At 62.5% G+C, this 27876-nt stretch overlaps 2 protein-coding genes across 3 annotated transcripts; both read left to right on the plus strand.

Annotated features, from left to right (window-relative positions):
* The first annotated feature begins 779 nt into the window (after positions 1 to 779).
* On the plus strand, positions 780 to 9736 carry PAOX (polyamine oxidase). The gene is made up of 7 exons (XM_055300632.1): positions 780 to 1030; positions 1371 to 1857; positions 2810 to 3009; positions 4933 to 5185; positions 6575 to 6687; positions 7075 to 7232; positions 9334 to 9736. Exons 1-7 carry the CDS (start codon positions 847 to 849, stop codon positions 9475 to 9477), a joined length of 1539 nt encoding a protein of 512 aa, XP_055156607.1. The 5' UTR covers positions 780 to 846; the 3' UTR covers positions 9478 to 9736.
* A 2753-nt stretch (positions 9737 to 12489) lies between these two features.
* Positions 12490 to 26566, plus strand: MTG1 (mitochondrial ribosome associated GTPase 1). 2 transcript variants are annotated; one of them, XM_055300296.1, is made up of 11 exons: positions 12490 to 12699; positions 13363 to 13515; positions 15962 to 16053; positions 18741 to 18821; positions 19243 to 19299; positions 19877 to 19967; positions 21254 to 21315; positions 21791 to 21887; positions 22180 to 22261; positions 25731 to 25843; positions 26128 to 26566. In XM_055300296.1, exons 1-11 carry the CDS (start codon positions 12588 to 12590, stop codon positions 26259 to 26261), a joined length of 1074 nt encoding a protein of 357 aa, XP_055156271.1. In that variant the 5' UTR covers positions 12490 to 12587; the 3' UTR covers positions 26262 to 26566. The 2 variants fall into 2 exon arrangements, with proteins under 2 accessions (XP_055156271.1, XP_055156272.1); XM_055300297.1 differs by having other exon boundaries at positions 13363 to 13427; positions 15949 to 16053.
* The last annotated feature ends 1310 nt before the right edge of the window (positions 26567 to 27876 follow it).

Consider the following 27876-nt stretch of genomic DNA (forward strand, 5'->3'; position numbering starts at 1 on the left):
GCCGGGACACCCCCGCCAAGCGCGCTCGCCTTCACCCAGTCCTGCAGCCCGCACCCCGGCGCCACTCACGGGGGCCGCAACTCCAGGACAAGAGGTCACGTGGCACGGCCGCCACCGGGCCTGGCCTGGCCCCGCGCTCCTCCGTCCCCCTACTGCCCTGCACCTGCCGCCTCGAGCCCCAGCCCCACCCCTGCGGCCGGTGGTCCCACCAGCCCCGCCCTATCGCCCCGCCCCCTCCCTCCCCTCCCCTGCCCCTGGGCTTCCCTTGCCCCCACCCACCCCTCCCGTCCCCCTAGGCAGCCCTGCCCCCTCCCATCCCCCTCCTGTCCCTCCTGGCCCCGCGCCCCCATCCGGTGGCTGGCCGCTCCGTGCCCCCCCGCCCCTCCCCGCCCCTCCCCTGCCCCTGGCCTTCCTGTGCCGCCACCCGCCCCTCCCGTATCCAGCCGCAACCCACTCCCATCCCCCTCTAGTCCCTCCCCGCGCGCCCAGCCGGCTGCCGGCGGCCCCGTTCCCACCCCGTCCCTCCCCGGCCCCGCCTCCCTTCCCCTCCCCGCCCCCCTCCTTTCCCCTCCCCTCCCCTATCGTCCCACTTCCAGTCCCTCCCCGCGCCCCCATCCGGCTGCCGGCGGCCCCGGGCCCACCCCGTCCCTCCCCCCTTCCCCTCCCCATCGCCCCGCCCCCAGCCCGCCCACCTCCAGTCCCTCCGCGCGCCCCCCTCCGGCTGCCGGCGGCCCGGGGCCCCGTCCCTCCCCGCCCCTCCCCATCGCCCCGCCTCCCGCCCCGCCCCGCTCCCCTCGGGCCTCTCCGCACCTCGCCGCGGCGGGACGCACGGCGTGGACGGGCGCGATGGAGTGGAGCGGAGGCCCCGGGGCGCGGCCGGGCCGCGGGCGGCGGGTGCTGGTGGTGGGCGGCGGCATCGCGGGGCTGGGCGCCGCGCAGAGGCTCCGCGCGCACCCGGCCTTCTCGCAGCTGCGGGTCCTGGAGGCCACGGCCCGCGCCGGCGGCCGCATCCGCTCGGAGCGCAGCTTCGGTAACCGCCTCCCGCAGCCCCTCCCCGAGCCCAGCGCCGGAGCCCCACGGGCGCTGCCCGCCTGCGCCCGGGTTCAGCGACCCCGAGCCCCCCGAGGGCCTGTGCGCCCCACCGCGCGCCTCGGGTCAAGGTCGCGGTCCCCAATCCCCGCCGAGCCGGGCCCCGCGGCCGCCCCCTCGGGCACCCCTGCTGCCCCTGCCCGCTCCGCGGGGGCCCTCCGAGGGCGGGGGCGGGCCAGCGCCCCCTCAAGGGCTAAGGGGCCCCTTGAACGAGGCCTGGGCTGGGGAAGGCGGCCCGGGAGGAGCGCTCGGCGCAGGCCCGGCCGTCTGCTGCCCCGCAGGTGTCGTGCTGGAGCTGGGCGCGCACTGGATCCACGGGCCCTCCCGCGGCAACCCCGTCTTTGAGCTGGCGGCCGAGCACCGGCTGCTGCGGGAGAAGGACTTGTCGCAGGAGAACCAGCGGAGGGAGACGGGGGGGCACGTGGGCCTGCCCTCGGTGACCTACGCCAGCTCCGGGGTCAGCGTGAGCCGCGAGCTGGTGGTGGAGACGGCGAGTCTGTTCCACAGCCTCATAGACCAGGCCCGCGAGTTCGTGCGTGGGGCCGCCGCGCCCGCGCCCAGCGTCGGGGAGTACGTGAGGGGCGCGCTCAGGGCGCTGGCGGCCGGCTGGACGGACCGCGAGGACGCCAGGAGGCTGCGGCTCGCCCTGATGCACAACTTCCTCAACGTGGAGTGCTGCGTGAGCGGAACCCACAGCATGGACCTCGTGGCCCTGGCGCCCTTCGGGGAGTACACCGTGCTGCCCGGGCTGGACTGCACCTTTCCTGGGTAGGTGCTCGCCCCCCATGCACCCGGGCCCCTCCTGTAGCCTGGGACCCCCCCCATGCACCGGGGCCCCTCCTGTAGCCTGGGACCCCCCCCATGCACCCGGGCCCCTCCTGTAGCCTGGGACCCCCATGCACCCAGGCCCCTCCTGTACCCTGGGACCCCCCCATGCACCCGGGCCCCTCCTGTACCCTGGGACCCCCATGCACCCAGGCCCCTCCTGTACCCTGGGACCCCCCCATGCACCCGGGCCCCTCCTGTAGCCTGGGACCCCCCCATGCACCCGGGCCCCTCCTGTAGCCTGGGCCCCCATGCACCCAGGCCCCTCCTGTACCCTGGGACCCCCCCATGCACCCGGCCCCCTCTTGTACCCTGGGTCCCCCCATCCATGCACTCAGGCCCCTCCTGTACCCTGGGACCCCCCCATGCACCCAGGCCCCTCTTGTACCCTGGGCCCCCCCATCCATGCACTCAGGCCCCTCCTGTACCCTGGAACCCCCCCATGCACCTGGGCCCCTCCTGTACCCTGGAACACCCCATGCACCTGGGCCCCTCCTGTATCCTGGGACCCCCCCATGCACTCGGGCCCCTCCTGTACCCTGGGCCCCCCCCCATGCACCCAGGCCCCTCCTGTACCCTGGGCCCCCCCCATCCATGCACTCAGGCCCCTTCTGTATCCTGGGACCCCCCACCCATGCACCCAGGCAGGGCGGTCCCACTGGGCTCCCCAGCATCACCCCAAGGCTCCTTGATCATTTGTGATCAGAAGTAGGATTCCAGGCGGGAGAGGGGGGTCCTTCTCTCACAGCTCCGTTGGCTCGTGCTCCCGTGAGCCTCTTTAGCCAGGGCAGCGGTACTCGAGGCAGCCTGGAGACCCCTGGGGGGCCCGTGCGTTCCTCCACAGCCCCCTCTGACAGCACCGCCCCCCCCCCCCCCCCGCCCCGGTCTCTCCTAGGGGTTATCAGGGCCTCACAAACCACATAACGGCTTCCTTGCCAGAGGATATGATCATTTTTAACAAGCCTGTGAAGACCATTCACTGGAACGGGTCCTTCCAGGAGGCCGAGTCTCCTGGGGAGACGTTTCCGGTGTTGGTGGAGTGTGAGGACGGAGGCTGCTTCCCTGCGCATCATGTCATCGTCACCGTGCCCTTAGGTAAAGCGCGTCCTCCCCGCGGGTTTCCCCAAGGCCACCCGCCCCCCGGGGGCCCCGGCCTCCGGCTCTGCCCCTGCCCAGCAGGCTCCGCAGTGTTGGGGCCTGGCTCCCATTTTCATCTAGTGTCACACGGATTGCTCTGCTGCGATTTGTAGCGGTTGCTGCTTGGGAGTTGAGTTTTCCAGTAAGAGAACGTGCGTGTCTTGCTCCTCCCGAGGTCATTTCTGGAAAGGCTGGGACTGCCTGCAGGCGCTCACCAAGCCGTGCTTTCTGGGAGACCGAGCAGGCTGTGAGAGCCGGGTCTCAGGTTCAGCCCTGCCGTAGCTGAGGAAGGGGCACGCGTGTGCTTCTGTTTAATCCGAGATCTGATGCTGGAGACAGAGGCTTTTTGACGATTCGACAAAAGGTGGACGGGATTGAAGGCCAGGCCGTGCTGTGCCATCTCATTTACCCTCAGGCAGCTGGGGACGGGTATGTCCCACCCTGTTTGACAGACGCAAACGGAAATAAGTCAATCGTGCAAGGTCACAAAGCCAGCAGGGGCCAGAGCCGATGTGAGGTGCAGAGCGAGGGTCTGCCCACCCCTGGTGGCTGCAGCCTGGGTTCTGGGGTCCCCTCAGGACGCGCTGGCTGGGGGCGAGCTTGCTCAGCACCCACGTCCTTTCTCCCACACGCGGAATCCCACCGGACGTGTTAACACAGTCCTCTGCTGCTCTGTTTGCCGCTCCCTCTTTTTTTTAGTGAATAAGACTTTTGTCAGTCCTTCCAGACGAGCACATAGAAATCTATCGGTCTTTTTTTTTTTTTTTGGCACCCATGTCGGTGTCATTCGCAGCTGGAGTGCGTGCTTGCTGAGGCCCTGCTGTGATCCGCAGGTGCATTGCCGCCTGTTGGTTTTGTTCACAAGGAGCCAGGACACCTGTCACATTTATTCCTTTTAGGCACTCAGCGTTTTCTTCCATGTAGGAGTCATTGCTTAATATTACTTAAAGTTGATGGAAATTGAGGTTTTCACTTTTTCCTGTTTTATGTAGCATTTCCATGTGTATTTATTTTTTTTAAGATTTTATTTATTCACGAGACACACACACAGACACACAGAGGCAGAGACTCAGGCAGAGGGAGAAATAGGTGCCACGCGGGGAGCCCGACGTGGGACTCGATCCCGGGTCTCCAGGATCACGCCCTGGGCTGCAGGCGGCACTAAGCCGCTGGGCCACCCGGGCTGCCCTCCATGTGCATTTAAATGCACTCGCGTGAATATATCTGAGGCACAAATTGCAGTAGCGGGAGCTGCCCGGTTGAGGGTCCTGACGGGCCTGTGGAGGGCACGGAGACCCCTCCGTGGGTCTCTACGGCCTCTGTGGGTCTGTTCCCTGTTGGGCTGTTTGTCCTTTACTCACTGACTTGCACACTATCTGTGTCCTAAGGACACTGGCTTGTGCCTTAAACATTCCGTCTCCTGGCTTCACTCTGGCCCAGAACTGTTTCTGCCACGCAGATCATTTTTCACGTAGCTTCTGGAAAAAGCCCGTAGGTTGTGATGCTGCTCCCAACTAATCCAGAGCAGCACCGTTTGCAGACATTGAGAGGCAGATGGGTTTAGAAGTGAGAAATTGTCCTACAGGCTCATTGGGGGTGGGGTTGGGGGGCCGTGCCGACGGTCCCTGGCTGACCTGGTGGCCACGGGGCCTTCCGTGTCCCTCCACGGTGTGTTGCTCCCGAGGCTGAGTCCCGAGGGCCGGGGCCAGCCCAATTCCTGGGAGCCCAGACGAGCTGGGGCTGGCGTGGGTCTCTGCGGACGTGGTCTCGGGCAGCCTCCCTGCCTGACCCCTCTGACGGGCCTCCGGGCGGGTTCCTGTGGCTGGCGATTCCACTTGAGAGATTTGTGGGGTGTAAGGTGAGTGCACCTGTGAATTCCAGGTTTTCTTAAGGAACACGTGGACACCTTCTTTGAGCCACCACTGCCCACCGAGAAGGCCGACGCGATCAGGAAACTGGGCTTTGGGACGAACAATAAAATCTTCCTGGAGTTCGAGGAGCCCTTCTGGGAGCCAGGCTGCCAGCACATCCAGGTGGTGTGGGAGGACATGTCGCCCCTGGAGGACGTCGCCTCTCAGCTGCAGGATGTCTGGTTCAAGAAGCTCATTGGCTTTTGGGTCCTGCCTTCCTTTGAGTATGTACGATCCTTGGGTTTGTCTGCGAAGGCTTCAGCTGTGGGCCCCGGGGGGCTGGCTCGTGGGCGGGGGCTCGGCTGAGGGTCCAGCAGCGCGTCGATCCCCAGGAGATGTTTGTGGAGGATTTCCGGGTGGGACGTGGAGGGCCCCGGAGCGCCGAGAGGGCCCGGGGCCGCAGCCGCCGTGGGGCACCAGGAGCCTCCCGCGGGCAGCCGGTCGGGGCCTCGGCCTGGAGTGTGCCTGCGGCACGGAGGGAGCCCCCCAGCCGCCCCCAAATAACTGTATCTCTAAAACAAACTTTAGTGAGGAGAGTGGCGATGCTGCGCTTTTCTCTTGCTGTCTTTACGGCCTGGCTCAATAGCAGAGGCTCCGTTGTCCCGCTGCTGGCATGCGGTGGTGCCGAGCTTCCTTCCACGTGAAGTCGACGACAGTCTCCGCTCAGACACGTGGTTGGGAAGGGGAGCCGGGTCAAGAGCCCCAGACGACTGTGGGTATGGGCACCACAGCTCAGGCGGGGACGGGGGGGCTCCCTGGGCGCCGTGCGGGGTCTGAACCCTCGGCCGGGCGCGCGCGGGACGCTAGGACCCACCGCCTGCCCTGCGCCGCGCGGGGATCTCAGCCGAGCGCCCCGTCTTCCGAATGTTGCGACTTTTCACTGTACGATATCAAACGATGGGATTTATCGACGTCACCGTGGGTCTCAGAAACGTCTCTTGGTGTTGGAACCTATCGAGCGGCTGGCGGCAGATAGAAGTTTTCTAAAATGTGATGTTCGAGTGAGCGCTTCAGTTTCATCCTTGGCAGGAAACACTTGCAGTTGTTTTCCTCGTGACAGACACGCTGCTCGGTGTCAAGAAAACGTCAGCCAGACACCGAGCTGGAACACTAACCACGTTCTTTCCGGTAAAGACGGAGCAGAGACTCAGCAGGCGGCTCAGCCCTCGGCGCAGGGCCGTCCCGACGGCTGCTGCCCCGCGTCAGGTGCTGCCCAAGGGCCGCCCACCCGCATCTCGTTTGGTCACCCGGGGTATTAGAGCCGTGCGCTCGAGAGGTTTGATATGGTTCATCACTTCTGCTGCTTCGTGGAGGACGTTCTCAGGTGCATCTGGCGTTGTTTCCACCGTGTGTGCGGTGGGAAGAGCTCCGGGCCTGCTAGTCCGGGTTGCACGGTGGCCCCGCGTCTGCGAAGGGTGGGCCCGTTCACGCGCCGTGGCCCTTGCACATCAGCGTGTGTGTGTGTGTGTGTGGATGGAGTAGAAGCAGCAAGCAGCAGCTCGGTGCTGGAACCCCGGGGACCTGCAGCCACACTTGCAGAGCTGCCCCGGGCGCTGTGGGTGCCCAGTCCAGGGCCCGGCCACAGGCCGTCTCAGGGCTGTCTCCCCACACAGGTCTGTCCACGTCCTCTGCGGGTTCATCGCCGGGCTGGAGTCTGAGTTCATGGAGACTCTGACCGATGAGGAGGTGCTTCTGTCTCTGACCCAAGTCCTCCGCAGGGTGACAGGTACTGAGCACGGGTGGCTGGGCCACCGCCAGGGCCCTCGCGGGCTGATCTCTGGACGACGGGCACCCAGCTTCGAGAGCTGCCTGGAGCTGAGCTTGGTGCTCTGGCCCTCCAGGGACAGGCCTTCCTGAGCTTAGCGGGTCCCTCGGAGGTCTCCTCTCTAAGGGACTGAAACAGCTTTGTGGACACTTTCCACTTCTTTTTTCTGTTGCTGGGAGTCCTGAGCTAGGCGCAGCCGTCAGACACGCAGAGCCTCTGGTCATACGCTCGGGGCTGGGTCTTCTTCCCGGGTGGTTTCCCTCGTTTTAAGCTGCTGAGTCCTGAAGGGAAGCGGCCCTGGGGCCAGGCGAGCAGCAGTGCGGCGCTGACACGCGTCTCTGGGCGCAGGAAACTCCAGGCTCCCCGCGCCCAGGAGCGTGCTGCGCTCCCGCTGGCACAGCGCCCCGTACACCAGGGGCTCCTACAGCTACGTGGCAGTGGGCAGCACCGGGGAGGACATCGACCGGCTGGCGCGGCCCCTGCCCGAGGACGGCGCGGAGGCGCAGGTGAGGCGGGCGAGAGGGGGCCGGGACCCCTGGGGCTGGGTCCCTGTGCTGTTCAAAATTAGGAATCTTTTTTTTTTTTAATATTTTATTTATTTATTCATGAGAGACACAGAGAGAGGCAGAGACACAGGCAGAGGGGAAGCAGCCTCCATGCAGGGAGCCCAATGCAGGACTCGATCCCACGACCCCGGGATCACGACCTGAGTGGAAGGCGTTGCTAAACTGCTGAGCCCCCCCAGGCTGCCCTGAAATTGGGAATCTTGAAACATATTATTTTATCAGGGTTTTACGTGCATGTAGCCTAAGCATGGGAGGATGCTGGTAACCAAGTAACCAAACCCAGCAAGCTGGGGTGCCCAGCATCCCCCGCCCAGACTGTTCCTGTATCTCCGGCATCTCAACATGCTCTTGCTGCCACTTTTCACAAAACACTCAGCTGTGGAAAGCTTGCACGTGTGCTCCAGGGCCGCCCGGTGCTGGCCGTGGCCCGCAGCCCACCTGATAAGGGTCCCCGCAGATAAGGGACGCCCACTGACATGTGTGACTACAGCGAAGTCATCACCGTTTCTTTACGTGTGCTCGTTCGATAACGTTGCTCCTTGGATTGTCGGTTTTCGGCATCACAGGGTGACTGCCTGCAGCAGAGAAGGCGTTAGCCGCTTGTAGCCCCCCCCAGCACTTAGCGCTGTGCCCCCGTGTGCCCTGCCCCAGGCCCTGTGCACTCCTGTCCTGCGAGGACGCTGTGCTTCCTCCTCCTGCCTGTTTGCAGGTGTGAGTGTGCATCCATGTGAGAGCTTACAGGTCCGTGAGCGGGCTGTGGAGGTGGATCCTGTGCAAGTGAGCCTGAGTGTGAGTGCATGAGTGAGAGTGCACGGGGCTCGGTTGCAGCCTCGTTTGCCTGGACTCTTCAGTGTCGGCTTCAGCCTAGCCTGTCCGACGCCCCGGACCCCCCTTTCCCCGTGCACTTACTTCATTGGAGCACTTATTCCGGAAGCTCCCTGAAGAGGGGGTACTCGGGGGGGGTAGATTTTTAGAGAAAATGTGCATGTGTGAACACGTTCTTTGTCTCCCCTTCTACTCCAGGTGTCCGGGCCTGTCTATGTAACAAGCCCCTAAAGGCCCGTGGTGGAAGCCATCACTTTATAAGGCTGACAGATCCCATAGGCAGCTGGGGGGGGACCCTGTGTCTTCACCCGTGTTGTCTGGGATCTCAGCCGGGGTCACTCAGGGTTGGGCTGGGGGTCCTCTGGGTCTGCTTCTCCTGCACAGTGGCCCTGGGCTGGGACCCTGACTTCAGTGCGGCCCGTGGCCTCTGCAGGCCTCAGGCTTCCTCAGGGCTCCTGTGCTGCCCACGTGGCAGCCCACGGCCTGGCACAGATGTTCCAGTGGAGCAGGACGCAGCTCGCTTCCCGGGGCCACACTCCCCTGGCCTAGTGGTCATGGCTGCCCAGATTCAAGGGGGCAGGACACAGACCCTGCCTTTCTACAGGAGGCGTCTCCCCAAGAGCTTGTAGCCCGAGAGCCGCACACGGGGTGTAAATCCCAGCTTGAGAGGCACTTCCCTCCGCGTGGAAGATGTTAGGGACCCAGTGGAAGATGTTAGGGACCCACCGTCCCGAGTGCTCCTGGGGCTCCGGGCTCAGGGCACCAAGCCCCTGAGCCCCTTGCCTCCTGCCGTACCCTGCGCTTCTGTCCTGGGAGTGAGTGCGCGGCCAGCTGGGAGCGCCTCTGCAGTTCCCTTTTCTCCTTCTCCTCCCGCCCTCCTCTTCCTCCCGCTTTTCTGGGATTTTTGTTGTTTGGGTGGTGGACTGGTCCTCAAATTTTCTTACTTCCTTTCCTCCTAATTCCCGCGTCTTTGTTTTTTTTTCCCTCCGTTTTTTTGGGTGAAGTTCTCAACGTTGCACCCCGTTTTGCAGTCACATTTGATTGCAGGAGTGCCTGCTGTCCCTGTGCCCGCTTCTGATTCCTGAGCATCTCAGGGCTCCGTGGGACTAGTGAGCAATGAAGCCACACACTTGCCATCAAGTCTGTAGCCAGTGAGAGGCTTGCGGCTGCGGCCTGATTCCTGGCACCCTGTGCTAACCCCGGCTTCTCCTTGCAGCTCCAGATACTGTTTGCAGGGGAAGCCACGCATCGGACGTTTTACTCCACCACACACGGGGCTCTGCTGTCTGGCTGGAGGGAGGCCGACCGGCTCATCGCTCTGCAGGATCCCCAGGCCCAGCTGCCCGGGCCCCAGCTCTGAGCCCTGCTCCGCCCCTCCTGTGCCAGGGGGAGGCTGACACCATCCATTCCTCTGACAGCATCTGGCCGGGCTTGAGATTCGGGGATGTCAATGACAGCCTGCCTTTTGTGGTGACTGGGGGCAGCTCTCATTTCTCACATCTATCACTGAGTCTGGCCAGGGCCGAGCTTGAGCCGAGTGCAAGGTCTTCTTGGAGAAATGAGACCCAGGATGCCACTGCTGCTGCTGAGGGCATGCATATAAAGTGTGTTAAAGCCTCCGTGTCTCCTCGTCCTTAAACCTCAGGCCTGAGTCACCGCAGGGCCGGTGTCCCCTCCCCTGGGCTGTGGGTGCTGTGGGTGCTGTGGTTGCCCCTCGTCCTGGGCATCTTCAGGCGCTCCTGAGCTCTCACTGGTGGTGCTCAGGCCTGGCTGACTGTGTGGGCTGGGTGAGAGCCAGAGAGTGCAGAGACATGAGCACACAGGGGCACTCTGTCCTGACCTGGGGCAAGAGGTTTTCTAGAGGATGCGAATAAAAAATGAGGCCTCCAGAGTGCAGAGGGGGTGGGATAGCTCTGTGTCAGGGTGAGCGGGCAGTGTTGGGTGTGTTGGATGCCATGGGTGCTGACCAGTGTGTTGGGTGCCCTGCTCAGCTGACCCCATCTTCCCTTGCTGCATCCTCAAAGTGTCCCAGCGAATGGACCAAAGTGCCGCTGTTTCCCAGTTGAAGAAAGGACAAAATGCCTAGAGGTCAATGTAGGTCAAGGTCAATAACTGCCCAGTCTCTGGAGGAAGGTCCAGGAGCAGCAGAGGCTGGGACCCTGTGCTGCAGGGGGTGGGGCTGTCAGCGTCTCCTGCCCCTCCTCAGACCTCTGGCTCCAGCCTGTGACCTGCTCCAGGGGACTGGCGGGGGCGCTGGCTCCAGGGTGAGTGTACATGTGTGGGGAAGGGGGGTCTTGGGGCCAGCCCGTATGGGCTCTTCTGCAGTCCCAGATGGTGCTGGACATGCCCTGGGCCCCAGCACGCTCCCTGTGGGCCCTTCTCTTCCTCCCTTCCAAGGGGGCAGATGGCCCCTGCCCCAGCGTTCTGGACGTGTGTCCACTGCTTTGTGTCACTCGAGTGGTTTTGCGTGGACACCTGTGTTTGTGGTCCCAGGGCTGTGAGAGATTGCCGCTTCCCTCAGGGGCAGTCATCTGTCCTGCTGGCATCGAGCCTAGAGCCGAATCTGGGTGATAAAGGTGAGCAGGGTGGCCGCTGCCTCTCAGTGGTGGTGGGGGGACTGCGTTGTCCTCCCCCCGGAGCACTCACCTCCTGGTCCCTGCGATGTTCAGTGCTGACAACTGGCAGGTGTCAGACCATCACAGCAGAGTTGTTTCTGTGTTGAGAACCAGGAGTGGTTGGAACTCGAGGAGCTCGTTTCCCAAATTCCAGGACGTGATCCTGCCCTGTGTTCAAGCTGAAACCTGACCTCGTTTATGTCTGTGCAGGGGGCTCAGGAGGGAGCAGTCTAGGGAGCAGGACTGCTGTCAGTATTAAGACCTAGAGCACTTGAGGGCAAGCCCCGGTGGCACAGCAGTTTAGCGCCTCCTGCAGCCCAGGGTTTGATCCTGGGGACCCTGGATCAAGTCCTACGACTGCATGGAGCCTGCTTCTCCCTCTGCCTGTGCCTCTGCCCCCCCTCCTGTGTCTCTATGAATAAATAAATAAGGGAACCCTGGGTGGTGCAGCGGTTTAGCGCCTGCCTTTGGCCCAGGGCGCGATCCTGGAGACCAGGATCGAATCCCACATCGGGCTCCTGGTGCCTGGAGCCCGGTTCTCCCTCTGCCTATGTCTCTGCCTCTCTCTCTCTCATTCTGTGTGACTATCATAAATAAATAAAAAATAAAAAAATAAATAAAATCTAAAAAAAAGAAAAGACCTAGAGCACTTGAAAAAGGGGGGGGATATTAGATAATGTAGGCTACATGTAAAATATTTGAAAATTATAACCAAGTTTGTAAAAAGGGGTCAGTGGCAGGGGACAACTGAGGCATGCTACACTTAGAATACACCTAGGGACGAACTGGAAGATTTTATTTATTTATTAAAGATTTTATTCCTTCATGAGAATACACAGAGAGGAGAGAGAGAGAGGCAGAAGCAGGCTCCATGCAGGGAGCCGGACGTGGGACTGGATGTGGGACTCGACCCTGGGTCTCCCTGGCTGAAGGGGGCGCTAAACCGCTGAGCCACCCGGGCTGCCCGATTTTATTTATTCATGAGAGACCCAGAGAGAAAGGCAGAGGGAGAAGCAGTGTCCCTGCAGGGAGCCGGATGCGGGACTCCATCCCGGGACCCCGGGGTCACACCCTGGGCCGAAGGCAGATGCTCAACCACTGAGCCACCCGGGCATCCCGAATTAGAAGATATTTATTTATTTATTTATTTATTTAATTTATGTTTTTAAAGATTTTATTTATTTATTCATGAGAGACGAGAGAGAGAGAGAGAGAGAGAGGCAGAGACACAGGCAGAGGGGGAAGCAGGCTCCATGCAGGGAGCCCGACGTGGGACTCGATCCTCGGTCCCCAGGATCATGCCCTGGGCGGAAGGCAGGCGCCAAACCGCTGCGCCACCCAGGGATCCCCCCCGGATTAGAAGATTTTAAATGGGGGCAGCCGGGTTGCTCAGCGGTTTGGCGCCACCTTCAGCCCGGGCGTGACCCTGGACACCTGGATCGAGTCCCAGGTCGGGCTCCCTGCATGGAGCCTGCTTCCCCCTCTGCCTGGGTCTCTGCCTCTCTCTCTCTCTCTGTGTCTCTCATGAGGAAATAAAATCTTAAAAAAAAAAACAAAGAATTTAAATGTAAAGAGCGTTAATGTATCTGTGAATTCCTTAAAACGCGTAAACCGAGACTCGGCAGCGCAGGCCGCAGGTCGGCCGGTAGCCCCGCCCCCTCCAGGCCCCGCCCCCTCCAGGCCCCGCCCCTCCAGCCCGCCCGCGCGTCCCCGAAGGCGGCGTAGTGCGCACGCGCGAGCCGCGCGGCGGTGTCTGGAGGCCCCGGAACCGCGGGGTCGGGTCGGGTCGGGCCGGGCCGGGGCCGCGGGGAGTCCGTCCGGAAGCGGTTCCGCCGCGCGCTCGGCACACGGCGCCATGAGGCTGGCCTCTCGCGCGCTCTGCGGCGTGGCCGGGGCCGCCTGGCGGGAGAGCTTCCCCCTGGGCGGGCGCGACGTGGCGCGCTGGTTCCCGGGACACATGGCCAAGGGTGAGGCGCGGGGGGCGCCGGGCCGGGTCCGCCCGCCCCGCCCCGCCCCCGGCCCGCTGCCCCCCGCCCGGCGCCCCCGCTGCCGCCCCCCGCCCCGGCCGCTGCTCCCCCCTCCGGCCGTCCCAGGCCCGCCCCCGCCCGGCCCCCCCTCCGCGCGCTGCCCCCCGCCCCCGGCCCCCCCACCCCGCCGCGCTGCCCTTCCCCGCTGTCCCTCCCCCTCTCCCAGCCCGGTACCCCCCGCAGCCCAGTCCCCCTCCCCGCCCCCGGCCTGGTTCTGCCGCCCCCAGCTGCGCCCCCAGCTGCGCCCCCGCCCCCCCGACTGTCCCAGGCCCCTCCCCCAGCCCTCTGCTCCCGGCTGCACCCCCTGCGCCGCCCAGCTGTCCCCCCCGCCCCCAGCCCGGTACCCCCCAGCCCGGCCCCCTCCCCCCGCTCCCGGCCTGTCCCCCCCCCCCCCCTCCCCGCTGCCCCCGCCTCTCCTTGTCCTTGTCTGCTTGTCTGCACCCGGGGCGACCCCGAGTCCCAGCAAGTCCCTGTGCCGCTTCCCTCCCCCCTGCGCGGCGCGCCCGGCGTGGCGGGTGGGGGTGCCCCGTGGGTCGGGCTCGCGGAGGCCCTCGCAGGCCCCGGCTGCCCGCACGCGGGGCTCACGCGCCCCCTGTCGCCCAGGGCTGAAGAAGATGCAGGGCAGCCTGAGGCTGGTGGACTGCGTCATCGAGGTGCACGACGCCCGGATATCCTTCCGTGACTCGGGCGGAGGGGGCCGCGGGGGCCCGGGTCGGCCTCGTCCCTGGTTGGCAAACCCAGGGCACTTCTTGGGTGGTGAGAGTGTGGGCGGAGGGTGCGCGGCGGGGAGGCGACTTTGGGGAGGCCCTAAGTCACCCAAGTTTGAGGGCCGCTTGCCAGGTGCGACCACCTGCCTGGGGAGTGGGCTGCCCGAGCTGGAACCGGTTGCCAGTGGCCGGGGATTTATTAGTCAGGCCTATATGATGGAGCCTCAATAAAAAGCTAAAAAGACAGGGTTTGGAGAGCTTCTGGGTTGGCAAAATGTGGGTATGGAGGGAGAGTGGCACTTTTTTTAGTTTTAGATGATTTCGATTGATTGGAGTTGGGAGGGACGGAGGAGTGAGGATCTCAGGCCCACCAACCGTGCCGTGGATGCAGGGCTCCACCTCCTGACCCTGACGTCGCCACCTGAACTGAAATCCAGACTTGGATGCTTGGGACGCCTGGGGGGCTCAGGGGTGCAGTGTCTGCCTTCGCCTCAGGCCGTGACCCCCCGGGGTCCTGGGCTCGAGTCCTGCCTGGGACTCCTGCAGGGAGTGCTTCTCCTCTGCCTGTGTCTCTGCCTCCCTCTGTGTGTCTCTCATGAATAAATCAATAAAATCTTTTTTTAAAAGATGCTGGGCTCCCTCGGCCCCAGCGCCATTGGGATTGGGTGCAGGGTTAGAGTCGTCCGGGGCCTTCTCCCTGACTGGGCTCAGGACGGCCAGAGGCATCCCTGACCGCAGCCTGGTCTCCATCCTCCTGGGTCTGCTGTCCGCTCTGGTCTCGTCCGCTACCCCGGGGGCCGAGACCCCTCTCGGTTACTGGCATTACAAGCAGTGGTTCTCAGCCCGCATCACACGAGAGTTTCTCTGGAGGTTTAAAAAACCCTCTGGCCTGGGCCCCTTTCCAGACCAGTTCACTGGAGTGTGCGGTATGGGGTCCAGGCCCTGTGTTCTCTGAAGCTCCCCGCTGCTACCAGGTGGCATCTTTGTCTCCAGCCCCTGCCTGGCGGCCCTGGCCGTCCAGTCCAGTCCAGTCCAGTCCAGCAGCGGGTCCTCTAGGTGGGGTCTGCAGCCGCCCTGGACGTGCCGGCCCGCAGCCCGCCGGCCTTCCTCCGGCCTGAGGCCTGAATGGCGAGACCTGCTGCTCTTGTTCCTCGATGAGTTTCCTTCTCGGACTTGGTTTTCACCGTGCTTGAGCCATGAATTCGGATTCTCTGTGATGACGGCGTTGGGCTGACAGTTGTTACTAGCTCAAGGGTCGCGGAGGAGGGGCCGGGTTCACGGCTTCAAGGCTCTGGAACTTTTGGACTAATGTACCGAGTTTACTTACCGTAGGCTCCGTACGTCAGTTTGCGGGCTAGCCCTGCTGGTCAGGGTGTTTGCTGGCGCTCGTGTGTTGGATGATCAGAAACGATAAACCCGTGGTCAGCGCACAGTGAGCGGACATCTGTCCTTTGGTTTCTAGACCGCTGCGCTTCTCTCCAGGCTTGGGGAGCCCTAGGCTGGGCAGGGGCCCTGGGACGAGGTCTGAGGCTTTGCTCTTCTGAGCTACACAGGATTGGTTAACCCTTGAGGGACGGTGAGATTTGTGGAAAGTCCTTTCGTGTGGGTGAGGGCACGGCCTGTAACTGGCGTCTGGACCTGGGGTGTGCCGGAGGCCTCGGGAGCTGCACACCAGGCCTCCACGAGGTGCAGCACCAGCGGGGGCCGACTGTTCAGGAGACTAAAGCAAGGGCCTCTCCTGCCTGTGTTAGGGTCCCATCCAGTGGGACCTGTCCTGACCCCAAAGGTCCCTGGCTGAGGGCAGAGGGGCCTCACCGTGCTGAAGGAGGCAGAGCCTCCGGGAGGCTTGCGTGGGGGACCGGCCACTCCTAGGCGTGACCAGCGGGTAGCAGTAGTTTGAGATACACTAGTCAGGGCTTTACCGGATGCGCTTTTTTTTTTTTTTTTTAAGATTTTATTTATTCATGAGAGACACAGAGAGAGAGGCAGAGACACAGGCAGAGGGAGAAGTGGGCTCCATGCAGGGACTCGATCCTGGGTCTCCAGGGTCATGCCCGGGGCTGAAGGCGGCACTAAACCGCTGAGCCACCCAGGGATCCAGACCCGCTTTTTTGGAGTGATATCATTTATTTTGAACTTGATGTGCCTTGGCAAGTAAACAAAGAGCAGCTAGAAAACCTTCCACCGAGCTTTGTGTTTTGTTTCTGCACCGTCCTTCCTGTTTGAGAAGGCACATGGAGCCCTGCCCTGCGTGTCTGCGGGGGTCCGTGGCGGTGACGGGGTCCTGTCCCCCGCCGGGAGGGCCGAGCCAGGGCTGCTGTCCTAGCGCCTGGAGAGAGGCTGGCTGGGGGCACGCCCCTGCGTGGAGACCGGGCTTCCTTCGGCTCGGTCCCTCCCGAGGCCGTGGGCAGTCTGCGTAACGAGACAGACGAAGTTCGTGGGCTGGTGAAGGGCTGAAGGAGTTTTGCCTTAACTCTGCCACATCCCACTTTCAGGCCGCAACCCCCTGTTTCAGGAAGCTCTCGGGCTTAAGCCTCACGTGCTGGTCCTCAACAAAATGGACTTGGCGGATCTGAAGGAGCAGCAGGTGAGGGTCCCCGTCCCCGATGCTGGCAGCACTCGGGCTGCTGCGCCCGGACTGCAAGCCGTCTCGCTGGTGACCCACCTGGGCAGGCTTGCTTTGGCAAACAGCCCGTTGTTTGCGGAGGTATTCTCACATGGCCCCTCAGGATGACAGGCTTGCCTCCAATGTTTAATTTATGGTCCCAGTGACCAAATGGGCATCTCCCATGGGAAGTGGCCAGGCTGTAAGGCGGAGCCCAGTGCCCCACAGCGTGGACTCTGTCCCCGTGTGGCCGTGAGCACTTGGGATGTGGAATGATGCAGGAATGATGCTTATATCATATTGCAGTTTAATGATTTGCATTTCAGAAGTTCTGTGGGGCTGGCGGCCACGTGTGCCCCAGGTGCCCTCACTGCACATCCAGTGATTGGGACGCTAGAAGGGTGGGGAGGCCCGAAGTAACTCCACAGCTCAGGGCCTTGCCAGGTGTCACAGAGGTACAAGAAACCTGAAGGTCTGGACCCGCTGTTTTCGAGCGCGCAGCTCTGCTCTTCCTGCTGTGGGGGTCAAAGCCTTCCCAGAGGGCAGGTCCCAGACCTCGCGGATTCCAGCCAGGCTGTGTTCAGGCTGTTGGTGCAGTTTTATTTTTGTTCCAAGAATGCAATTTGGGCTTCCTTTTCTTTTTAAAAAGCTTTATTTTATTCATTTTAGAGAGAGTGTGCTAGAGAGAACGCAGGGGAGAGGGGGGAGGGGGAGAGGCAGACTCCCTGCTGACCATGTGGAGAGAGACAGACAGACACACGCACACGCACACACGACACATGGATGCTGAACCGACTGAGCCACCAGCGCCCACAGCTCAGATTTCTTAGTTGATTAGGTCTGAGCTACTTAAACCCCAGCCACGGGCAGCCCCGGTGGCACAGCGGTTTGGTGCCGCCTGCAGCCCAGGGCGTGATCCTGGAGACCCTGGATTGAGTCCCACGTCGGGCTCCCTGCATGGAGCCTGCTTCTGTCTCTGCCTCTCTCTCTCTCTCTCTGTGTCTCTATGAATAAATAAATAAAATCTTAAAAAAATAAAATAAACCCCAGCCACAAGCCTCTGTCTCAAGGTTTCCTGGGAAACATCAAATCCTGAAGCCACAGGAGTCCTTTGTTCATTGAGAATCCACAGGCCGGCACCTGGGGTCATTTAAAGCCATCCTGCTGTGCAGATTTGTCCCAAGCTTGGCTTTTATTGGCTGAGACTTGAGTCATAATCAGTGATTGCTTCTGCCCTTAAATGCTAATTTTCATAGAATGCTGGGTACTGAGGTGACCTACCCTGGGGACCTAGCTCTGTCTCCCCACGTTGGGAGGTGCTCTCAGGTGCTGCTGGGGCAGAGGTCCCGCAGAGGAGAGGCAAGGCCCCCAGCAGCGACCCCATGTCTGCCTCTGGGTGCCGGCTCGGGACGTCCATCGTGGATTGATGCACTTCAGAGTGAGGCTCCAAATACGTCTTTGTTGTGGCCTGTACCTTGATCTGCATCATCTAACGAATGATTAAAATATATAAGCAGACATGGGTCATCTTTTTAGGTCGGTAGCTGATCAAACAATATCATACTGGTTTTATTTTTATTTATTTATTTATAGATTTTATTTATTTACTCATTTGAGACACAGAGAATGGTGGAGACACTGGCACAGGGAGAAGCAGTCTCCATGCAGGGAGCCCGATGCAGGACTCGATCCCGGGACTCCGGAATCATGCCCTGGGCCGAAGGCAGACACTCAACCGCTGAGCCACCCAGGTGTCCCCATACTGGTTTTAAAAAGTAGGGTTCCTGCACTGCATTTGCTTCATGTTAAGACCAGTGAATTCGGGGATCCCTGGGTGGCGCAGCAGTTTGGCGCCTGCCTTTGGCCCAGGGCGCGATCCTGGAGACCCGGGATCGAATCCCACATCGGGCTCCCGGTTCATGGAGCCTGCTTCTCCCTCTGCCTGTGTCTCTGCCTCTCTCTCTTTCTCTCTCTGTGACTATCATAAATAAAAAAAAAAAAAAAAGACCAGTGAATTCAGGGACGCGTGGGTGGCTCAGTGGTTGAGCGTTTGCCTTCAGCCCAGGGCGTGATCCTGGGGTCCTGGGATCGAGTCCCGCATTGGGCTCCACGCAGGGAGCCTGCTTCTCCCTCTGCCTGTCTCTGTCTTTCATGAATAAATAAAATCTTAAAAAAAAAAGAGTGAATTCATACTTGCCTTAGTTTACATTTGGGCTTTCAAAACACTACATATACTTTGTGACTGGATTAGGTTCAAGCCTCAGCGTGCAGGGGAGCTAGGGTGTAACAAGATCAGCAATGGAGACCAGAGCTGTAGCACTTCACATTGGAGGGGGCTCCTAGTACATGGGGGGGCCTGAGCCCTGAGAGGCCCTCATCCCCCCTGGAGCCTGGAGTGCATGGGGCTGGGCCAGGGCACTTCCCTCCTGCCCTCACGGGGGAGCCAGCCACTCCTGTGCTCTCTGCTGCCCGCCCACCCGCCTACTCCCTGCCTGCACGCCCCCCCCCCCCCCCGCCCCCCCACAGCCTGACTCTTCTCCATCCTGCTGCAGTGGCCCTGAGCGGCCTGGCCCTGTGGGGGTGGGGACCTCCCTCTCAGATCCTTGATTTTAGCATATCACACCACCCGTATTTGCATTTGGTATTTAAAATGGAAATCTCTCTTTCAGAAAATTATACAACACCTAGAAGAAGAGGGCCTGAAAAATGTTGTTTTCACCAACTGTGTAAGGGATGAGAATATCCAGCAGGTAGGTGCCCCTCCGTTTCACACTCTAATGCTTTTGCTTAAATACAGGTCAGAAATCCCAGAGATTATCTCATGCTCTCACAAGAAGCAGAATTTTGGAGAGGATCCGTGGGTTCCCTGGGGGTCCTGGGGCGCCGGGCCAGTGTGCACTCAGGGGCCCGAGCTTCCACGAGCTGCTGGACGCTCTGGGGCCGCATTTTCTGCAGTTATTCTGAGGACTATTTCACTGGCTGACCTGCCTCTTTGTGGAAGGTGGCTGTGGTCACAGCTGTCTCCCTCTGAGGCATGGCCTGCTCTCTGATGATGGGTGCAGGTGCCCCCCCCCCCCCCCCCCCCCCCCCCGCTGGACCTGGGAGGCCACCGCTTCCAGAAGCTCAGAAGCTCAGGAAGTAGCCCGATTCCGTGTGGTTTGTCCCTTGCAGGTCATCCCGATGGTCAGAGGGCTGGTGGAGAGCAGCCACCGCTATCACCGCCAGGAGGTTGGTCGTGGGCCCCGTGCTGTGGGATGGCCCCTCGCGGTGGAGCAGGCCCCTGCGGGGCGCGAATGGCCCAGAACTCCTCGCCTGGGCCTGGGGCTCCCTGTCTAGGCGCTGGGGGGGGGCCGGCCCTGCTTCCACCCGCCTGTGCTGGCGGCAGGAAGGGTCGGGGTGGCCCTGCCGAGGTGGGCGGGGCCTCCACGAGGGTGACCTTTCCCTGCGAGGCCGGTGCACAGGCCAGAGGCGGCTCTGGGAGGGGCCGTGGGCGGAGTGGGCGGGGCCAGGACACTGTGGGCGGGGCTTTGGATGGCCTGGGGGCGTGGGCAGGGTCAGGGCGGTGTGGGCGGGGCTTTGGCCGGCCTGGGGGCGTGGGCGGAGTGGGCGGGGTCGTGGGCGGGGCTGTGGGGGGCAGCAGGTGGTCTGGGTGGGACAGTGGGTGGAGTGGGCGGGGCGGGGCCAGGACAGTGGGCGGAGCCAAGGATGCTGTAGGCGTGGCCAAGCGTGCTGTGGGCGGAGCGTGGTCGGTGTGGGCGGGGCCGCGGGCGGACCGTGACCCCGCGCGGCCGCTGCGCCCCTGCAGAACCTGGAGTGCTGCGCCCTGGTGATCGGGATCCCCAACGTGGGCAAGTCCTCCCTCATCAACGCGCTCAGGAGACAGCACCTCAGGAAAGGTACTGCGGCCGCGCAGCTGGTGCGTGGGCCCTTCGTGTCCCCGGCGAGCAGCCCCCCTTCCTCTGGCCGCGGGCAGGACGTCCAGAGCCAGCGCCCCCCGGCCCGAAGGGACCACCTGACTGCCTGGCGCCAGGTTGAAGGCTGAGGCCGGGTCATCTGCGGCGCGCTTCGTCGCACCTGTCTTCTCTCCTGGACGTGAAGCGTTAAGGGTTTCCCGCGCAGGTGACCTGCGTGCTCTTTGGCGGCTGCCTCCTCCATCACCGAGGCGCCTGACACCTGTCCTCAGGTGCCGCAGCCTAGACGCGACCTGGTGTCAGGCGGGAGGTGCGGGATGACCTGGGGGGCAGGCAGCTGGGGTGGCCTCCTCCCAGGCCGCCCTGACTGCAGCCGCTCTACTCCCCCCGTGCCTTTCCCTCTTCCAATAAGCGCCACAGGTCAGCACCAAGCGCAGGTGGGCTCGGCTGCACACCAGCGACGCACGGTCTGTTCACTCACCCCGACCCAGCGCACACACCTGGACCATTGTTTTAGATGGTGTTTTGGTGCTCGTTATCGACTTGTCAAATTGTTTATGTTTTTAAGTTTATTTTTCTTTAATCATGGCTTTAAAAAGATTGTGGCTTTAAAAAAATTGTGGCATTAAGTATATCTGGGGCTGTGCATCCACCGCACTATTTGTAGACTTTGCCGCTGCGTCCAACTGGAAGTCTTTAAACAATGACGGACGCCCTCTCCCTGGCCCCAGCCCCTCCGAGTCTGCTGCTGGTCGGCAGCCGTGACGGTCTGGTGGCTCACATGAGTGCATCACACAGTGTCTGTCTTTTGGCGTTGGATGTTTTTCGCTGAGCATAACGTTCTCAGGGCCCATCCACGCTGCGGGCAGTGCCAGGATTTCCTTCCTTTTCCAGGCTGAAGTATATTCCTTTGGGTTTATAAACCAGCTTTGGCTTCTTTGCGAGTCCACTGATGGACACGTGTATCTCTTTACTCTTGAGTTGCTCTGGTCCCTTGGGGGCAGGTTTACAGAGGTGGCTGGTGTGCTGAAAGGAGCAGCTCCGTTGGGACCTCCACGGTCAGGCACTTGCCTGCCTGTCCCTCAGCAGGTCTCGGAGACGAGGTTTGGTTCCTGGTTTGAAGCGTCACTGCCGTGACCTACTTTGGAGCCAAACTGAATCAAGTCCACGTGGGCCTCTGTCGGTTTCCATGTGTCTCACTTCTCATTCTGCAGCTTGTCTGCCAGGCTTTGTGTGTTGACTGCATGTGACAGCCGCTTTTCATCCTGCAGGAAAAGCTACCAGGGTGGGCGGGGAGCCCGGGATCACCAGAGCTGTGATGTCCAGAATTCAGGTACAGTCCTTGGCTGCTGGGTGTAGAGCTCCGCGTGCACACGCCTGGCGCCTCCTGAGGGCTGTGGGTGGCCTGCCTGCCTCGTCCCGCTCCATTCCCCGAGTGCTTGCCACGTGCCGGGCACCGCAGCACCCTTACTGCAAACCTGCGGGAGGGCGTGCTCTCACCCTGGTGAATGCATGGGGGAGCCTGAGGCCTGCCCACGGTCACACCTAGGCCCACTGTCTCGGGCTCTGCTCAGCCTGTCCACGCTTGCTCTTTTCGCCCTGGGAGGGGAAGACGGGGGCTGTTGGCGCCTGTTGCTCTGATTTATTCTCCAAACTCAATGGGAACTGATCCTGTGGGGAAGCCGAGAGCTTCCTGTAAGGGATGAACCATCAGGACGGGGCCCCAGGGCCCCCTCAGAGCCTCAGTGCTGGGCCCACCCTACAACGCCTGGGCGGAGCGGCTGTCCGACCGCCCTCTGTGTGCACAGGTCTGTGAGCGGCCCCTCATGTTCCTGCTGGACACTCCTGGGGTGCTGGCCCCTCGCATCCAAAGTGTGGAGATGGGCCTGAAGCTGGCCCTATGTGGTAAGTGGGGGGGTTTTGAGGGGGGCCGCCAGGCCTGGTATGGGGGGCCTCCCTTTCTGGATGTGGCCGTTGCAGATGCTTCAGGGCTGTGCTGGGCGAGCAGGCCAAGCAGCCTGTGCGGCCCTAGCTCCCAGCAGTCGCGGGCCCGCCACCGCTCTGACTCCCGCTCCCCATGGCCTGGGGAGCACCTGCCTTTCTCGGTGTACTGCCGAGGCAGAGCCGTCAGGCCCGGGGCCTTGGAGAGCCGATGCTGGGCTGGTTTTCAGAGCTCACACTGGCCTCCTGGTCCCAGGAACCGTGTTGGACCACCTTGTCGGGGAGGAGACCCTGGCCGACTACCTTCTCTACACCCTCAACAGGCACCAGCTCTTTGGGTGAGTGCAGGGTGTGGGGCGGCGGCCGGTCCTCTCTCTCCTCCCGTGCAAATGTAATTAGGGGACGTAGCAGCCTAAGGCGTTTAGACGAACTCTGCACATCACGTACAGCCTGACACGTTTGAGTGTCACACAGTCAAGAAAACCCCGCAGTGTTCTGTGTGCTGGGGCAATCGCTCCTTCCTGCCCCTTCCTTCCCCCATTTTGCAGAGGGGTCCCCAGACCCCGCACGCCACACCCTGGTGACCACCTGCCTTTGGTCTGTCGCTTGAGTCCTGTGAATGGAGTCACACGGCCTGGACGCTCTTGTTGGGTTCCCTGCGCTCAACGTGACTGCTTTGGGGTTCCTGTGCATTGTGGCACGGGTGGCTCCTGGTGGCTGGCACGTGCTGTCCGCGGTACAGGCCGACACGTCCGTTTGTCGTCACCAGGATGAGCTGGATGTTTCCAGGACGCCCTGCTAGAGGTTCATCAGTTTTGCGGATTTCCACCAAGAACCAGCTCGCCCTTTCATTGATGATGACCGTTCGACCTTTATCATTTCCTTATTGCTCGTTTGCTGCCTTTCCTTCTGTTTCTGCCGTCAGTCGTTGACAGGGGGTACCGAGGTGTCCACCTGTGACTGGTCAGTCTGTCCCTGCGGCCACGTCCGTTCGCTTCGTGTATTCAAAGCTCCATTGCAAGGCGCGCGGGTCTTCGCGTCCCCGATTCGATGCTGTGGTCGTTCAGAACGGCCTTGACCCTCCCCGTGCTCTGTTCTGACGTCTGCCTCGGCTGGTAGGTGCCCAGTGACTCCGGCTTTGGATGGTGTCCAAGCGCTGCATCTCTTTTTGACCTTTTGCTTTAAGCATATTTGTGTCTTTCTATTGAAAGTGTCTTTCTCACAGACCGCGTACAGACGGCGAGGTCTTGTTTTTCATCCAATCTGACCATTTCTGTCTTTTATTTCAGGTCTTTGGGCCGTTTACATGTAACGGGATGATTGACGCTGGGGTTAAATATGTCGCCTTTCGGGAAGGGCGCCGGGTGGCTCCGTCGGTGGAGCGTGTGCCCTCGGCTCGGGTCGTGGTCCCGGGCCCTGGGGTCAAGCCCTGCGTCGGGCTCCCTGCCCCTCGCTCAGGCTCCCCCCGCCGCCGTCCTGCTGTCTGGGCCTCCTGTCCCTGCTCCTACTGTCTCCTCTGCGTCTGCCTGCCTGTCTCCCTTCCTTGCTCCTCCGTGTCTCTCTTTGGCCTCTGGTGCACTGAGTGGACAATCACGATGTCCCTGTGTCCCATCTCCCGGCTCGTCATCAGTGGCGTCTAGAGGCCGTTGCCTCAGCGTTCAAGGAACAGCCGTGAGCACCAGCCCCTTACGGTGGCACGTCTCCATTCTTCTCTGGGTCTTTGGGTTTTTGTTGTTCAGTGTCTTTTTTTTTTTTAAGTTTTTTTTTTTTAAGATTTTATTTTTTATTTATTCATGAGAGACAGAGAGAGAGAGAGAGGGGGCAGAGACACAGGCAGAGGGAGAAGCAGGCTCCATGCAGGGAGCCCAATGCAAGACTCAATCCTGGGTCTCCAGGATCAGGCCCTGGGCCGAAGGCAGGCGCTAAACCGCTGAGCCACCCAGGGATCCCCCGTCTTTTTACATATTTTGTAAACCTGAGGGAGACAGAGACTTCAGGTCTAATAAACCTCCGCCCTTTCCCCATCGCCTTAGGGTTGGTGGGCGCGCCTGTTCCGTGTACGTCACCATCCCCTGGGACTTCCTGGGATGTTTGTCGCGAGGCGGGGCTGCTGCTGCTGAATTCTTTCCAATTGGGGTGGTTTGCAGGAGCCTTTAGTTCACGTCTGTGTTGCAAAGCTGCCCCGTGCCGGAGGGTCTAGACGGACCGCGGTTTTCTGGAAGGACGTCATGGCATCGCATTGTCACCCCGTGGTCTCTGATGGGTCATCGGTCACGTTCGTCTCTGTTCCTCCTGCTGCTTTAAGAGTTTCTCATCGGGCTTCTGAGCCATGTATGACAACAGGCCCGTGACGGTTTCCTTGGCGTTTTCCTCGGGTTACGGTTTGTGGGGTTCTTAGGACTGTGGCGTCGTAGCTTTTATCAGATTTCCAGCCGTGATTTCTCCATCTGTTTTCGGTTCCCGCCTCCTCCGTCCTCCGGAGTGTTGGCCCCGGCTGCTGCCCATGTGGGCCTGCCCCTGCACCCCTGCGTGTCGACCTGCCCGTGTCTCCCGGCGCGGCTCCACAGTCCGACTGGGACCGTGTTCCCATCTTCTCTCCACTTGGCCTTGTAACCACGTGGAATGTGGCCGCAAGAAGCAGTCTGGCGTCTCTTCCGCTAACACCCCCCTCTCCCCCCCCACCCAGACTTTGAGCGCCAGGTCTCGTCCTCACGACGGTCCTGCTGTGTGCTGGGTGGAGTTTGCCGGATGCCAGGCTCCTGGAGTTCTGTCTGGGGGCGGCGGGATCTCTAAGCTCCTGCACAAGCTCTCGGGCTTTGCTTGGGGCGGTCGTCTGCCTGTGCCCCGTCCACCTGCTCGCGGTGCTGCGTGAGCACTGGCCGCGGCCCCTCCTGGCCTCTGGCTTCGGAGAATTGCCTCCCTGGCCAGCGAGGCTGGCAGACTTCCGGAACCCTTCCCTGGGGCCCACAGCCCGACGACCCCACGGGCTCCGGGGTCTCTAGGTGCCACGCGGGCGGTGGCGGGGGCCTGTCCACATTCTCCATGGCTTTGATGTCTGGGGCCGTGAGTGTGCTCGGGCCTCTGCGGCCCTGCAGCGTTTCTGGAGTTTGCGGAGTCTCGGCTGCGTGTGAGTGGGGAGCTGACCCAGAGGCAGCCCCCCTTGCCAGGACAGAGCGCCCTGGGGCCACTGGCGCCCTTGGCCTTGGGGTTCCCACACCCCAACCCAGGCTCCCCGAGGCCCGCGGGGGGCTGGGCCAGGTCTTACTCTCCACGTGGCTGTGCCTGCCCTCCCCGGTACACCCGGAGGTGGGTAACAGCACCTCCCCTGCCTGTCGGGAGGTCCAGGCTGCAGTGACCCGGCAGGGGTGTGGGTGCAGCTCCCGGCGCTCGGGGAGCGGCTTAGACGAGGCTGGTCTCCTTCAGCCCTGGGGGTCGGACGCGTCCGGCCGGGTGCTGGGCCTCTCCCATCCGGCCCGGGGCCCGCGACACATGGCACGGGGAGGGTGCGAGAGCCCCCGGCCGTCCTCGGCCGTGGGGGGTGCTCTGTCATCCTGTGCTGCTCTGGGGGCTGCAGATGTGCCAGGCCGACCTGTTCAGGCCCTGGCGGAGCTGGTGCTGCCGACGCTGGCGCTCGCTCCTGACCGTGGGCGGCTGTCTGGAGGTCGTGGGCCTGCTCGGGACTGGGGTGGACGATGCAGCCTGAGGGTGGCTTGGGACAGGTGGTCACGGCCAAGTGGGAGGGTGCATGTCGGCGGCTCTGGGGGGTGTCCTGGCCCGGCTCCCTGCCCTGACCCCTGGTCTCTGTAGGTATGTGCAGCATTACGGCCTGGACGGAGCCTGTGATGACATCACCCGTGTGCTGAAGCACGTGGCGGTGAGGCTGGGGAAGACCCACAAGGTGAAGGTGCTCACGGGCACAGGTGAGCCGCGGAGGCCCCCCGGGGCTGTGGCTATGGGGACGTGGCAGGCACAGCTGGCTGCTCTGGGAACGGGGTTTCCGCAGAGGAGGGGGCCGGGCAGCCCTGCCTTGTACTGGGTACACCCTGCACCCCCTCCCCCGGGGAGGCCTCCCGAGGTCCAGGTGCCTCTGCCTGGGCTCTGCAGTGCCCACCACCAGTCCCTGGGGCCGCGCCGGGAGGGGTGCGTGTGAACCCTGGGCCTGCGCTGCAGGACGGCCCTCCTCATGACCCTCTCGTCTCTCCAGGAGACGTCAACGTCATCCAGCCCAACTACCCCGCAGCAGCCCGCGACTTCCTCCAGACCTTCCGCCACGGGCTGCTGGGCCCAGTGATGCTGGACAGGGACGTCCTGCGGAGCTCGTCCCGCGCAGACCCCTGAACTGGTCCCGCTGGCGGGGGCCTCGTGCCCGCCTGGCCCTTGGCACCCGAGATGTGGGACGTCCCAGAGCTTCACAGCCAAGGACTGGGCGCTGGGATCCCAGAAGCTCTGTGTGGTCGTTGTAGAGTCCACGCGGGGCCCCACCCAGGAGGGGCCCGGGCCAGCTGCTGCCCACAGGGCCTGCGCCCAGGGCGGCTGACCTCAGGGCTCTCCCTGCCTCACACACGCCAGGGATCCGTTCAGGAGACGCTGACGCTTTCTTAGGAGGTGAAAGTACAATCTGTAATCTAAACATTTAAAAGGTCTCTCTGTGCTGGCGGCTCATTCGTGCGCCTTGCACCTAGAGGCACGGGAGGTGAACGGCTTAGTAAGTGGGGCTCCTGCGTCAGGTCCTTGGGGGTTAGTGTCCTGGGCCCTCAGGAAACCAGAGTCTGTTTGCCAGCAGGGTGTTTATTTTACGGCACGACTGACACATGGACACGAATGGACAGGAGGTCCCCAAGTGGCTGCGGCGCTGGTGTGGTAGGCGGGGACTCCCGAGCTGCTCCCCACTGCCTGTGAGCACCTTCCACCCGACAGGCCCATGAGGCTCCTCCCTGGGAGCTGCACCTGCCGGCCTGCACCCAGCACAGCGCCCAGGCTGGGCCCGGTCAGGGCTCTGCCCCTTGTGTCCAGCCAGGCGTGGCCTCCTGGAAACCCCGGGGTCTCCGCCGAGCACCCCCTGACGCCGCCCACCCCGCGTGCACACACTAACCTCTCCTGAGGGTCCCCGGCCCCGGGCGCCGCCTGCCTCCTGCTGGGGCCCTGACCAGTAGAGTGCGAAGCATCCACACTTGCGGCTTTGCCCAATGCCAGGCGCTCCCTGACTCCGCGCATCTCCATGTGGTGCGTGTGGCCTGCCAGGGCGCCCGGAGGCTGGGCCCACGCTCCTGCCCTCAGGTGGAACTGAGTGCGCCCAGGGAGCAGCCCCAATGGGTGTCCTGCCCGCAGGTACGGTGGCTCAATGGACACACTGCCCCCGGGCCCTGGGCAGGGCTTGGCCACGGCCTGTAGGTCTTTGGTAGCATCACATTTGGTCTGGAGTGGATGGAGGCGCCTCGGGGCTTGCTGTCCCCCGGAATGCTGGCCGTGTGGACGTGGGCGGCTGCGGGGAACTGTGTCCTGGTCTTTGGAGAAAAATGCTTGGTCCGCGATTCTGCTGGTAGCTTGGAGACTGCCCCCCCCAACCAGACCTGTGAGTCAGCTGTGGGGCCCCTGCAGGTGCCGGCGTCTGAGTCCTGAGGCCCTGGGTCTGGGGGGCAGCCCAGCAGCTGCTGAGGCCTTCAGTGAGCACCAGAGGAGGAGATCGGAGGACCCAGGCGGGGACGCCGTCCTGCCGTGGGCTACGGGCTGGAGGGTGTGAAGAGCCGAGGGCCGCGGGGCTGAGCTCAGGGACGGTGACCCAGGCCCGAGGCTTGAGGGAAACGGGCCTCCTGGCGCCTGAGAAGCTGAGGGCTGGCCTCCTGCACAGGGCTGCTGGGGTGCCGGAGGCAAATCTTGCAGGACCCGCCTGGCATCTCCTCAGAGGCTCCCCGGCTCTGTCCTGCCCTCGGAATGGTGGGGGGCTCAGCCTCTT

Source organism: Nyctereutes procyonoides, unplaced genomic scaffold, assembly GCF_905146905.1.
Source record: "Nyctereutes procyonoides isolate TBG_1078 unplaced genomic scaffold, NYPRO_anot_genome, whole genome shotgun sequence".
NCBI classification, from domain to species: domain Eukaryota; kingdom Metazoa; phylum Chordata; class Mammalia; order Carnivora; family Canidae; genus Nyctereutes; species Nyctereutes procyonoides.

Coding starts and splice junctions, on each gene's coding strand:
- PAOX (XM_055300632.1), top strand. CDS start 847: ATGGAGTGGAGCGGAGGCCCCGGGGCGCGGCCGGGCCGCGGGCGGCGG. Junction 3,010..4,932: donor CATCGTCACCGTGCCCTTAG/GTAAAGCGCGTC, acceptor TGTGAATTCCAG/GTTTTCTTAAGGAACACGTG. Junction 5,186..6,574: donor TGGGTCCTGCCTTCCTTTGA/GTATGTACGATC, acceptor CTCCCCACACAG/GTCTGTCCACGTCCTCTGCG.
- MTG1 (XM_055300296.1), top strand. CDS start 12,588: ATGAGGCTGGCCTCTCGCGCGCTCTGCGGCGTGGCCGGGGCCGCCTGG. Junction 13,516..15,961: donor CCCAGGGCACTTCTTGGGTG/GTGAGAGTGTGG, acceptor TCCCACTTTCAG/GCCGCAACCCCCTGTTTCAG. Junction 22,262..25,730: donor AACAGGCACCAGCTCTTTGG/GTGAGTGCAGGG, acceptor TGGTCTCTGTAG/GTATGTGCAGCATTACGGCC.